The following is a 12854-nucleotide window of genomic DNA, read 5'->3' on the forward strand; positions in this document are numbered from 1 at the left end:
GCACCTTAAATCAGATGCCTAAGTTGAGTAATGTGTGTATCTTTAAAGGTCCAATATTTGCCCTCTAGTGTTATAGGGCAGTGTGATATCTTTGAATGATAGGCATTATGAGCAATGATTTTTTATAATATTTCACGGTGGTTAAGATTTTGTTCTAAATTGTACTGACAGCTAAAATACATCCTGATTTGGTGACACTGACAGAAGGGAATGCTAGGGTAACTCTCAAGCTTACGTTTTAAGCTTGGACTAAAATTTAGCCTTAGTCTGGTGCAGTATCCCATCATATGTGCTATTGTATGAGTATGTTTTACTGGGCAAAACTGTTGAGGACTTGTTATGTTGTATGTAGAAATAAGCCTCCTTAGCAAAGCCTGAATTTGAAGGATGTTAGCTGTTCCATATAATGACAGATTTACTTTTCATTGAATATGAAGAAAGTAATTTCTTTGTTTCTAAATTTCCCAGTCACATGGAAGCTCTTACCCCATTTTTGTGATGTCCACATCTGGAGACGGTGGCAGTTAGGAATCTGACTACAAGGCAAAATCAAAATTATTTTCATTGCTGTGTTCTTGAGGAAGAAAAGCTGCGAAAGCTAAATCATTTCACTCAATTGGCTCATGTTGTATCTCAAGTTTAAAACTGTCTTAATGCTGAACTAAAAATGGCTACACTCTTAGTCAGTCACCAACTAGAGTGAAGTAACTAACAGGACAGTATTTTGCTTGTTTTGTGTTTTGAAACTAAAGCAGCTGTTAAGTTTTCAATAAGATGGAAATGGTATTGTGTGAATGTTGGGCAAGGGGGAAGGAACTTGACAAAGGCCAGCTGCTTGCTCTGGGGATGTAAGAATTTTAGCATTGTGAAATGTTTTTTTAATTTTGTTTTATATAGAAACCTTAATTCAACCACAAATGTTTAAATAATCAGTATTAGTATATTAAAGATATCTGTGTCTGGAATACACACCTTTATTATGTTTGAAAACAGATCTGTTTGTGTCCCCAAAGAGGTGAATGTCCTAACACTATTGTAACAATCTGATACTTCTTTAGATAGTGACCAGAGGATGTGAAACCACAGAAATGACCCTTCGGAGAAATGGGTTGGGCCAACTTGGATTCCATGTGAACTTTGAAGGGATAGTGGCAGATGTGGAGCCCTTTGGTTTTGCATGGAAGGCAGGCCTACGGCAAGGGAGCCGCCTGGTTGAGATCTGTAAAGTGGCTGTGGCAACTTTGACTCATGAACAAATGATTGACCTTTTACGTACATCGGTGACAGTAAAAGTGGTGATTATTCAACCACACGAGGATGGAGCACCTAGAAGGTAATGAGCAACAGTTCTCAATATGGCATTTGTATCTGTTTGGGTTTTTTTCTCTGGTGTTGCTTAAATGATGGCTCTTTTACTGGAGGCCCTCAGGAAGTAGGTATTACCTCTCATGTTTAGTGATAATATTATTGAGGCTTTTAAAGCAATCTTTTTCCCAAAACCACTCTTGGCTTTCAATAGAAGATAAAATGGATCCTGTAAGAAATTTAATGGAAAATTTATATTTATATGCCTCTGAAAGAGTAAACTTTAGTGCATCATGACTGAGCTGTTATGAAAGCTGATTTGACTTCTTCCACGGGACAATTTTGTGTTTTAATACTAAATTTGAAAATTGAAAATCCTTCTCTGAGAACTGTGCCTTGTCTGTCTTTGACATTTCTCTGATTCCTGACTATTGAAAAAGATGTGGTTTATTTTTTCTTATGTTAAAATTTTTAAATTTTAACAAAAGTAGTGAAATATTGGGTTCTGGACAGATATGGTACCAACTTTTAGAGTCTTCCTCACTTTCTGCAAGCATCTTATTTAGTCATATGAAATAATGAATTACAACAATGAAATCATCAGTTAAAGCAAAGAAATCTTGTTCAATATGAAATAAATGCTCACATGCTCAGGAAAAGACTGTAATAAATATTATTATAATGAATGTACCACATGTTTTCAGGGTTGAAATGCAATTTCCTTTTGTTGGTGTTCCTTTTTTGGTGACAAAGATTTTTGCTCTTCTCCCATTTTTTAATATTATGAGGTAAAGAAAAAGCAGGAAAAATTAAAACTTTCTAATAATGTGGCTTTATTTCTCATATACCTTCTCTAGGCACTGTTAATTTGGCTCATTCTAAATGAGAACTGTACCAAAGTAATTGAATTACTTGTCTTCTTGTAGAAGGCCAACTTTAAATCTCTTGTTGATTTTTAATTTAACAGAAAAAACATTAGATGTGTTGCTTTTGGCAAGAAAACAAGCCATAAAATTTTACGTAGCATGCAGCACTATGAAGTTGGTGCCAACTGTACACGAATACTGTTTAATTGGTGGCAATTCTCCAAGTAGTCATTGGCCTGATGAATGACACAGAAGTGCTCTCCCCTGCCTCAACCTGCGTGTTGATGTGTTGGGTTCTTTTCTGAAGAAAATGCCTGTGAATGTAGAATACCACTGGTTTGCTTAGTTGGATAGAATTTGCAATTAAGCCTCACTTTGCTTAGCTTTGCTATTCTCACCATCTGCTTCTGGGTATGAATTTTCACTGACTTGTTTGGTATACATTTCCAAGCTGTTTACAGAATATGAGCCTAATGAGCAGATCCTATTGTACTGGAGGTAAAAATGTGTATTTTATAGGCCCTGATGGAAAAATACATACTGTATGAATCGTTTGTATCTTCTTTGATGCATTTTTAGAAGTAAAATGTTGAAATCCTGGATCAGCATGATACATGGCACTCAGACTATGTGTAGGAAGAGTTCTGAGTGCCACCAAACTGGGAAAAATCTGCAAAAGCTGCTTTTGTTTGTTTTAGTTTTGTTTTTGTTTTTAATTTTTAAATCTATGTGACTAATTACTAAGGAAAATGTTTTGGGGGTTTTTTTAGGCTATTTCTATTCTAAAATATGAAAAACACCAAAGCATTTATGTGTAAGTTTTCAGTCTCATCTCTAGCATAAAACAGAAATCTTCATTAATGCCTCTTTCTCACAAATATCAACTTCACACTGAAAAAGAAAGCTCCTCATTTCCCTCTTTGTGTTCACAAAATATATTAGTGATTTTGATTGCCCAACCTAAAAGTGATCTGATATCCAGACAGTTTTGAGATTGCCTTTTCTTAATGTTTGTAATCTAAACAAAGCAAACAGAAAGCAATATGGATATCATGTGACAAGTCTTGGAGTTTCAGTTGACAAACACAACCTATGACATTGTTTGTAAAATTTATTGATGAGGGGGGGAATGAGGAGAAGGCAGAAAGACAGAAATTACCAGAGGTTTGGAGAAAGGAGATAAATCTATCACAGCTATTTACTAGCTAAAACTTGTGCAAATCCGTCTCCTTGTCTCCTACTCAGTTGTTTGTCTTAGCCATCTGCAGTGTCTTATCTTGCAGTATCATAGAAACAAAGAATAGTTGAGATTGAAAGGGACCTCTGAAAATTGTTGAGTTCCAACCCCATTGCTCAAAGGAAGGTCAGCTATAGCAGATTTCTCAAGGACATCTTCACTGGGTTCTGAATATATCTAAGGATGGAGACTCCATAACTTTGGTTCCAGTGTTCAGTCATCCTTACAGTAACAAATGTTTGTGCTTACACTTAAGTGGAATTTCATGTATTTCAACGTGCACACATTACCTCCTGTGCCTTCACTGAATACAACTGAAGAGTCTTACCCTGTCATCTTTTCTCCTCGTCACCCCGTTGGGTATTTATACACATTGATAAGATCCCTCCTGAGCTTTTTCTTTCCCAGGCTGAACAATTCCAGTGCTCTCAGCCTCTCCTGGTGTTTCAGATGCTCTGATCCCTTAATCATCTTTGTAGCCCTTTGCTGGACTTACTCAAGTATCACAGTATCACAGTATGCTAGAGGTTGGAAGGGACCTCAAAAGATCATCTAGTCCAATCCCCCTGCCGGAGCAGGAACACCTAGATGAGGTTACATAGGAATGTGTCCAGGCAGGTTTTGAATGTCTCCACAGAAGGAGACTCCACAACCTCCCTGTGCAGCCTGTTCCAGTGTTCCGTCACCCTCACTGAGAAGAAGTTTCTTCTCAAGTTTAAGTGGAACCTCTTGTGTTCCAGTTTGTACCCATTACCCCTTGTCCTATCATTGTTTGCCACTGAGAAGAGCCTGGCTCCATCCTCGTGACACTCCCCCTTTATATATTTATATACACTAATAAGGTCACCCCTCAGTCTCCTCTTCTCCAAACTATAGAGACCCAGCTCCCTCAGCCTTTCCTCATAAGGGAGATGCTCCACTCCCTTAATCATCTTAGTCGCCCTGCGCTGGACTCTCTCCAGCAGGTCCCTGTCCTTCTTGAACTGAGGGGCCCAGAACTGGACACAATATTCCAGATGTGGTCTCACCAGGGCAGAGTAGAGGGGAAGGAGGATCTCTCTCAACCTACTAAGTATGTTCATGTCTCTCGTACTGTGGTGCCAGGTTTACCCAGGAAATTACAGGCAGTAGTTTTGGATGTAAAACAGGAGTATCTGGAGAACTGTAATCCATTTCACCTTCATTTGACAGGAAATGCCACTGTCCTTGAAGAATCCATACATGGCTATATAGGATAGACTGAATTCTCTGGGTGATTTCCAACACATATCTGTGAGAAACAGTTAAAATACATGTGCCAGCTCATCAGGAGAGAACTTTTTTACTGTCAAGTAGCTCTAACAATTATCAAATAACACTCAAAACGTATAGATATTCCCTTCAAAGTTGGGAGTCTATCAATCCTTGATCTATACACTGAACATGTGTAGACGAAAGATGGTTCAAAAGCAGGAGAAAGCTTTGCATGTATGCTGCAGTAATTATTGCTTCCCTTCACAGCTGGTTTTAGATTTTCTTCTAAGAAACGATACTTCAGTCTGTGGCATTTGTAGAACAGTAGGTTTGGATGTTGAAATAAGTACCTTGAAAGTTTGACTCATCCTACAGAGCTTATGATCTTGTGGCAGTTGAGGTGGTTTTTCTTCCTCTGTGTTTCAGCCTTATTTCTCATGGGAGATATTGGTAGTTTATAAAAAATTTTTACTTTGAGTGCCATAATCTGGGGTTTCAAGTTCAGCCACAGAGTGTTTTTCCACAGTGAATAGATACGAAAATACATTCATCTTTGTTTCTACAAGAATCAGTTGCATCAAGAATTGACATACATTTACAAGAATATAAATATAATTTTAGCAAAAAAAAAAAAAAAAAGGAAAAAACCAACAAACCCCAAACATTCATAGAATCATAGACTGATTAGGGTTGGAAAGAACTTCTAGTTCCTTGGTTAGAAAGATCATAGAATCATTGAATAGTTAGGTTTGGAAAGGACCTTAATATCATCTAGTTCCAACTCCCCTGCCATGGGCAGGGACACCTCACACTAAACCATGCCACCCAAGGCCTCGTCCAGCCTGGCCTTAAACACCGCCAAGGATGGAGCATTCATGACTTCCCTGGGCAACCCATTCCAGTGCCTCTCCACCCTCACAGTAAAGAATTTCTTCTTTATATCCAATCTAAACTTCCCCTGTTTAAGTTTGAACCCATTACCCCTTGTCCTGTCACTGCAGTCCCTGATGAAGAGTCCATCCCCAGCATCCTTGTAGGCTCCCCTTCAGATACTGGAAGCCTGCTATGAGGTCTCCACGCAGCCTTCTCTTCTCCAGGCTGAACAGTCCCAACTTTCTCAGCTTATCTTCATACAGGAGGTGCTCCAGTCCCCTGATCACCCTTGCGGCCCTCCTCTGGACTTGTTCCAACAGTTCCATGTCCTTTTTACATTGAGGACACCAGAACTGCACACAATACTCCAAGTGAGGTCTCACGAGAGCAGAGTAGAGGGGAAGGATCACCTCCTTCGACCTGCTGGTCACACTCCTTTTGATGCAGCCCAGGATACGGTTGGCTTTCTGGGCTGCAAGCGCACACTGAAGCCGGCTCATGTTCATTTTCTCATCGACCAACACCCCCAAGTCCTTCTCTGCAGGGCTGCTCTGAATCTCTTCTCTGCCCAACCTGTAGATGTGCCTGGGATTGCTCTGATCATCTGATTCTAACCCTCCCTGGCCATGGGCAGGGACACCTCACACTACATCATGTTGCCCAGGGCCCTGTTCAACCTGGCCTTGAACACTGCCAGGGATGGAGCATTTACCACTTCTTGAAAAATACCCTTGTATCATTTTATTAATACCCATCTTTCATGTACTGAGATATTCAGCAGATTTCTGCTGCTTAAAAGAGTTCTGCTTTGCTCTGTCTGCTGTATTTTAGGAATACAAAGCAACAAGGACTTTTTTTAAGGTTGCTTATTAGCACTGGCTCCTTGCTGGGATCAAATTCAGAAGTGTGTTTACATGTATTGGACATGATGCCATGGAGTGTCTTGGGAATTATACTCTTCAAATGAAAATGAGTTTCAAGTGTGCAAGGGTGTTTCCAAAGTAGTCCCAGTCCTTTGGAAAAATATCTGCTGAAGTGGAGACCTTTAATCAAGTTCTTAACTTGTTTTCTTAATCTGTCAGCTCAGCCACAAATCATCCTCAGTCCATCAGCCTTTTATATTTTAAAAGAAAACCAAAAGTTATAAACATGCATACACTGAGAATATTAGTAATGAACTATTAACAATGACTTTTTTGTGTGTGTATGTGTGTGAACTGTCTTGTATTAATTTATTTCAGCATGAAAATAAATTATTTTAATGTTGAAGATGCTTACAAAGGAGTGTTAGAGTGATTAGGAAATTACTGGGGAAAATTTTCCTCAAGAAATGCATTCCATTACTTAATGTAGATCATTCTACCTATAGTCTTGATAGCAGTATATGCAGAAGCAGTCATGGAATAAGGCCTTTCATTTACTACCCTGTAAAATTAATGAACCGGAGACAAAGCTCCTGCTGTTTTCAGTTGCTCTAGCAATTAAATAATCATGCACAAATTGAGAAATCATAATTATTTGCATGGCACCAGACTGATATTTAGATAGAAGGAAGAAATTGCTATTTAAAACATAAATTATTCAAATTACAAAGCAGTATTAGAAAACACATGCTGGTCATTGTATTCAGATCCAAATCAGTATCCTTGTGTCATATTTATTTCTATGCTGTATCTTTACCTTCAGAACTGTTGATTTGTTCTTCTGTTATTATATCACTTAGTACTGCAGTGCAGCAGCTAGAATTATACACATTTTAACAGGAAGAGTAATAGTATTCATTCTGATTTGCTACTGGTGGTGTCAAAGTAATGCTTAAGAGCACCATATCCTTACTCAGTCAAATCCAATTGAGGAATTCAGGTACTTCTAAATCCATTTTAAACAGAAGATTCTGCTATAGTCTTACTGCATTGAAACTTATATTTCTGTTGTAGTTCAACTACCATTATATGTAAAACGAAACCTTTTAAGAAACAGTTCTTAGAAAGTTAAGCAAACAAACAAAACTTTAGGCAAAATTTCCAGGGATGGGTGAGAAACAAGAAGCTCAAGATATGTAGCAGTGGTAGTTTCTACCTGTTGGTCTGAACAAATAACATACTTTTTTACTGCTGTTGTAGGCAATTTGGAAAATAGAAATATTTTAGTAACTATGACTGAAACTGCCTGTGGGCATGTCTTTTGAAGTTGTTTTATTCTCTTAAACTTTGCAAACTCTGTCTCACAAATAAAATGGGGATTATGACTTTCTGTATTTTCCAGTTCTGATGCTTGTTCCTCTTAAATGATTGTGATCTTATTAGACAGGTGTGTTTGTAGGGCTTTTTTAATGTAACAGATAACCAGCAGAGTAGAGAATGCTTGGAAATTTTTTTGTAGGAAGTGGAAGGGTTTATTTTGAGGAGGAATTCAGATCTTCTCCCCAGAGTGTTTGCTACAAGCTAGTGGGATAGTTCATAGGGCCCTTCAGATTATTAATTTTATTCATTTTTTTTAATTAAGCTGTCTGAGCTAGAAAGAAGTCAGGTCTAGAACTGCTGGCAGGATGCTGCCAGACTAACAACACTTGAGGCGGGTTAAAGCAGAAAAACCTGAAACTGAACTTTTGGTTGTTAAGTAGAATTTGGATGTAACAAAGGTTTTAATTACTACCCCTGCTAGTAACTAAGAAGGCTACAAATATCTGAAAACTCTAGATTATGATGGTTTTTAGATATACTCAGAAGAACTAGCACTAAGAAAATACAATTATGTTAATTGGAAGCCATATCACTTAGAAGAGTTAATCTTCTGTATCCAACAAAAAATGAAACGGTAGAAAATGCTTAACTTTACTGTCAGAATTACTGTACTACTTATAACATCATTACTTCAGGGAAGGAGACATGCAGTATGATTTCGCCTGATAGTGATCCCTGGTAAAAATGAACTCTGTCAGAACTCTGGTTAGAAGCAGAGATTTCAACTTAGGCTGTTATAAGTGCAAGTCTTAATAGAAGGTCAGTGTCACAGTAAGACTTTTTGACTCCCTCTCACCATGAAGTCTTTGCCAGTCCTCCTGCCCCTGAAAGGGTGGCAGCACCAGCAAACAATAGTGCTTAGGCATAATGTATGGGCTGCCCTCTTTCCCATGTTAAATATGTTATGAACTCTGCTTTGTCTTTTCATTAAATAACCAAAACATCATGGTTTTCTTCTGAGGAAAAGACATTTTTGTTTTTTAAAAAAATTAAAAATGTTTTCTGTCTCTTACAAATTCTTCTGAGCTTTATTCTTCCCAATATAGTATTCAGAGAAGTGGATGTATAAACTTGGCCTTTGCTAGTAGACATAGTTTGCATTTTAATGTCTTTCTTAAATTCATTGTATTTAAGAGAGTCAGGCTTTCATAAGTGCAATGTTACTGTAGTGTTACTACATGTTACTATGCAGTGTTACTATGATCCTTGGAAAGCTGAAATTTTATTGCATGAGCGTCTTCTTGTATTTTGATTTGCATTGAAACAAAAGAAAATCTAGGCAATGTATGTGGCATATGGTCTCCATCCAGAAATAGTCTGACAGAGCTATAAGCTAAAAAGATACAAAGTTGAAAATTATTCCCTGATGCTTATCATATATCTCATCCAAGTAAGAAAGCTTTGAGTTTTTCATACATTTAATTATGAATGAACTGATAGCAGGAGTTAGTTATAATTGCTAAAGTTTATTACGTGTATAGTTGTCACAGTCAAGCAGAAAATAACAAAAATGCCAGGCAAAGCTCCAATTGTCTCTATGGAGACAATTATTTAACATGATTGAAAAAAAATCAAGAGAAGCACACATTTTGGCCATTTTGAAGTTTAACACACTGCATGCTCAATTCTGGATCAGCAGTTTTTCATTGTAAATACCTTGGGGTATATACACCTACTATTATATAAAACCTTTTTTTGGATCTGTTTTAGTTATGTTGGGCTTGGAATGTGCAACATCTCTGCAGAAATTGCAAGTGATTTGATCTTCACCTCTCTGAGAACTTTTTGGCTTCATGGTGTCATATTCAAACTGGAAAGGGGATTACCTGGTTCAACCTCTTGCTCAAAATGGATTCAGATATGAGGCCAAACCAGGTTATTCAAGGCTTTATCCAGTCAGGGATTAAAAAACTCAAGGGGTAGACGCTGCATAATCTCTCTCTCTGGGAAACATTTTACTTGGGTGTCTTTGATAGGAAACATTTGTGTTTTCCTGTATTTCCTCATGTGTGGTCTTATTCTTAATTCTCTCTCCAGTATCTTAAAGAAAACTTCAAAATCAGGATTCATTCCAAATTCAGAACTTTCAGAGCTCAAAGACTTAGATCTTCATTTGGTACTGTTCACCCTGCTTCAGTTGTCCTCTCTGTTACTCCTCATTTCCATTTCTTAAGTTGGAGCATGATTTAACTTTTACATCCCTGTCATTGGTTTTACAGTTCTTAAAATTTTATGGTGAATTTTGAAGGCTCTTCTCTTTAATGTCACAAAAATCTTTCCTATTTATCTTTTTCCCTGTAATTCTTCTTTCTTGCCAATTGCTTCTCAAGCCTATATTCTCCACAATTGTTGTCTTTTGATGTAGCTGTTCTCTTCTCTGGGATTTGGAAATGTGACTTGCTCTGCTTGTGTCCTGGTTTCCATCGGTAGAGACTGCAGAGGTTTTTTACTGCCATACTGATCATGCAAGTAAGCCAAGCACCTTCATTGGTTTGGGGTTTTTCTCCTCTCTTATTTCCTGACTAGCTCCTTTCATCCAACATCCTGTCTGTATTTCTCTAGTCTTTTTTTTTTTTTTTGTATAACAATGCAGGTATAGAAGCTCTTAGGAGGCCTCTAAATTGTTTGTCAGCTCACCAGTACAAAGATTCTGTTTAAAACTGGATAGTACCGAAGATCAGAAGGACAATGAGTGTATCTTCATAATGGAAGGATTGTCAGCTTCAACTCATCAGCTCTATGAAGGGACTGTTGGAGTTCTCACTTACTTACCTTAACCAGGAGTGATAGTGGGCAACAGCCTTATCTGAGGTTGCCATAAGCAACTGCATAGATCTGTTGTGCTATGAAATTATTGTAAAGTAAAACTGATATACCGTTTTTCAAATGACATCTCTTTTGATGCAGTATGACTACTGTCAATAGGTTGCCTAGAACTTGGAATTTTTGTCTTGACTTTTTTAGCAAAGTTGTCTTAGACCATTTGAATTTTATCCAGTGTCTTGAACTGAAGTTAATATAGGGAGTCAGTGGAGTCAACAGGTTACCTTCAAGAAACACTTCAGAGTGTCAAAGAAGGGAAAATATATGTATGTCCTACTGAACTACTCAGTGAGTCTAAGCAAAACTAAGCTACTAAATTCTTACTTTAAGTTCCCTATAATTATGTGATTACTAATCTATGTTTTATTAAGTGGATTTAATAGATTGCATGATGAGTCCTCAGTCTCATTGTGACACTTTGTGGGAACTACTGTAGGGTAAGAACAAACAAGCACTGTAATATAAGTGATTACTTTCAAATGCAAAGTTTGAGTTTAGAAAAATGCAATTCCTTGCTGTACTGTTAGATAAAGACTCCTTATTGAGCCAGAATAAATGTTTTAAATTGAAATGTTGATAGTAAGAGATTATTTATCAATGTAATTCAACTAGTATACACCAATGATTACTCTTCTATCCCTACATCCCCCTTAGCGGTTCAGAGGTGTGATGCATTGAACTAAAGTTTAATTGTAACTAGTTTAGTTTCATTATTACCCTAACAAATTGTCCATGATGCATGAAATCTGTAGATAGTTAGGACCAAATACCAAAGTCATACCCAGCAGCAGATAGTGGTAGGATATAACAGAGAAGGTGGCTTTTGTGTAGTAATTGACATGGCAAACTGCTGATCATAGTATATGGAAGCATCTAACTTTTCCATGGAGATGAATATTTACCTTTTATAACTAGCATCCTTGCCTAAGGTAGGCCCTTCACAGAGCCTTTTACAGAACCTTTTTATGGAATGTTTAATTAATATTGAAAGGTTTGGTTAACGTAGCTTGAAAAGTTTAATGGCCTGCTTGATAATTGTTTCAGAACATACAAGAATGCTCCTTGTAGTAATGTTTGAATACTGCAGATTTTTATAGTGGACTCTTAAATTTAATATGCGGTCATGACCTGCTGTATCATAGAGTCATGCTGTGTGTAATTGCAAAGTAGGTTTTATGAACCAAATTTTTAATAGGATAATATGGCTTTTGAATCAAAGATATTAGTCTGTGCTTTATGTTGTAGGTTTGATTTAATTAATACTAAACTATAGTGAAGGACAGGAAGTGCTATCATTTCTAATGTGTGGTTAATGCTCGGTCACTCTTGCTTGGTAAATAACATGAGTCTGTTTTTCAAAATGTAATATTAGATGTAATAAGGGGGGCTATAGGGATGCTGGGGAGAGACTCTTCATTAAGGATGGTAGTGATAGGACAAGGGGTAATGGGTTAAAACTTAAGCAGGGGAAGTTTAGATTGGATATAAGGGAGAAATTCTTTACTGTTAGGGTGGTGAGGAACTGGAATGGGTTGCCCAGAGAAGTTGTGAATGCTCCATGCCTGGCAGTGTTCAAGGCCAGGTTGGACTAAGGCTTGGGTGACCTGGTTTAGTGTGAGGTGTCCCTGCCCATGGCAGGGGAGTTGGAACTAGATGATCTTAAGGTCCTTTCCAACCCTAACTATTCTACGATAATATGTAATCGGGAAAGATGTTTGATATCCTATACTTGTTTAACATAAATTTAAATATCTTTTCCAGACCATAAAATACAGATTTGTCTTTACATATTCTTTTAAAGTGAATTTTTAAAAAATCAAAATTAGAAAGTGAATTAAAAGTCATCATTCAATACCAGTGCCAATGTGTATTCTTCATCCAGTGGAATAAGTAACAATATTGTAAATAGAAATTAGTTAATGGACAAGTTTAAGTATTTAATAGGAAATTCCATTTAATTTTGTGACTTTTTAAATGCAAGATAACTTGAAGCTTGATCCATGGCAGGGGGTAGGGATCCATGTTGGATTTCAGGCATAAAGTAATTGATTCTTTGTTTCTGATATAGGAGGTAGCTGCAATTATAACTGTACATATCTCAGTATACTCCGGTATTTGTTCTTTAGACACTGCTTGTGAAGTAATGAAGCATAATTTTTCATGTAAATGTTGAACTGATCGGTTTAAATGTGCCAAAGGAAGCCATATAAAATATGTCTATTTTAACTGTGAATTTTTTGAGGAGCTAGTTGCAGCAGTCATGTCGAGGCTCCT

At 37.2% G+C, this 12854-nt stretch overlaps 1 protein-coding gene across 2 annotated transcripts in view; it reads left to right on the top strand.

Moving 5' to 3' along the window:
* Positions 1 to 12854, top strand: part of SIPA1L2 (signal induced proliferation associated 1 like 2) — a gene marked incomplete at its 3' end in the record, with an annotated part of 85699 nt that overhangs the window by 32477 nt on the left and 40368 nt on the right. For both annotated transcript variants that reach the window (XM_080616042.1, XM_080616043.1), the window contains exon 8: positions 1059 to 1333. In XM_080616042.1, coding sequence (XP_080472168.1) covers positions 1059 to 1333 — 275 coding nt within the window. The remainder of the gene's footprint in view (positions 1 to 1058; positions 1334 to 12854) is intronic.

This window comes from Psittacula echo, assembly GCF_963264785.1.
Source record: "Psittacula echo genome assembly, chromosome: 4".
Taxonomy (NCBI): domain Eukaryota; kingdom Metazoa; phylum Chordata; class Aves; order Psittaciformes; family Psittacidae; genus Psittacula; species Psittacula echo.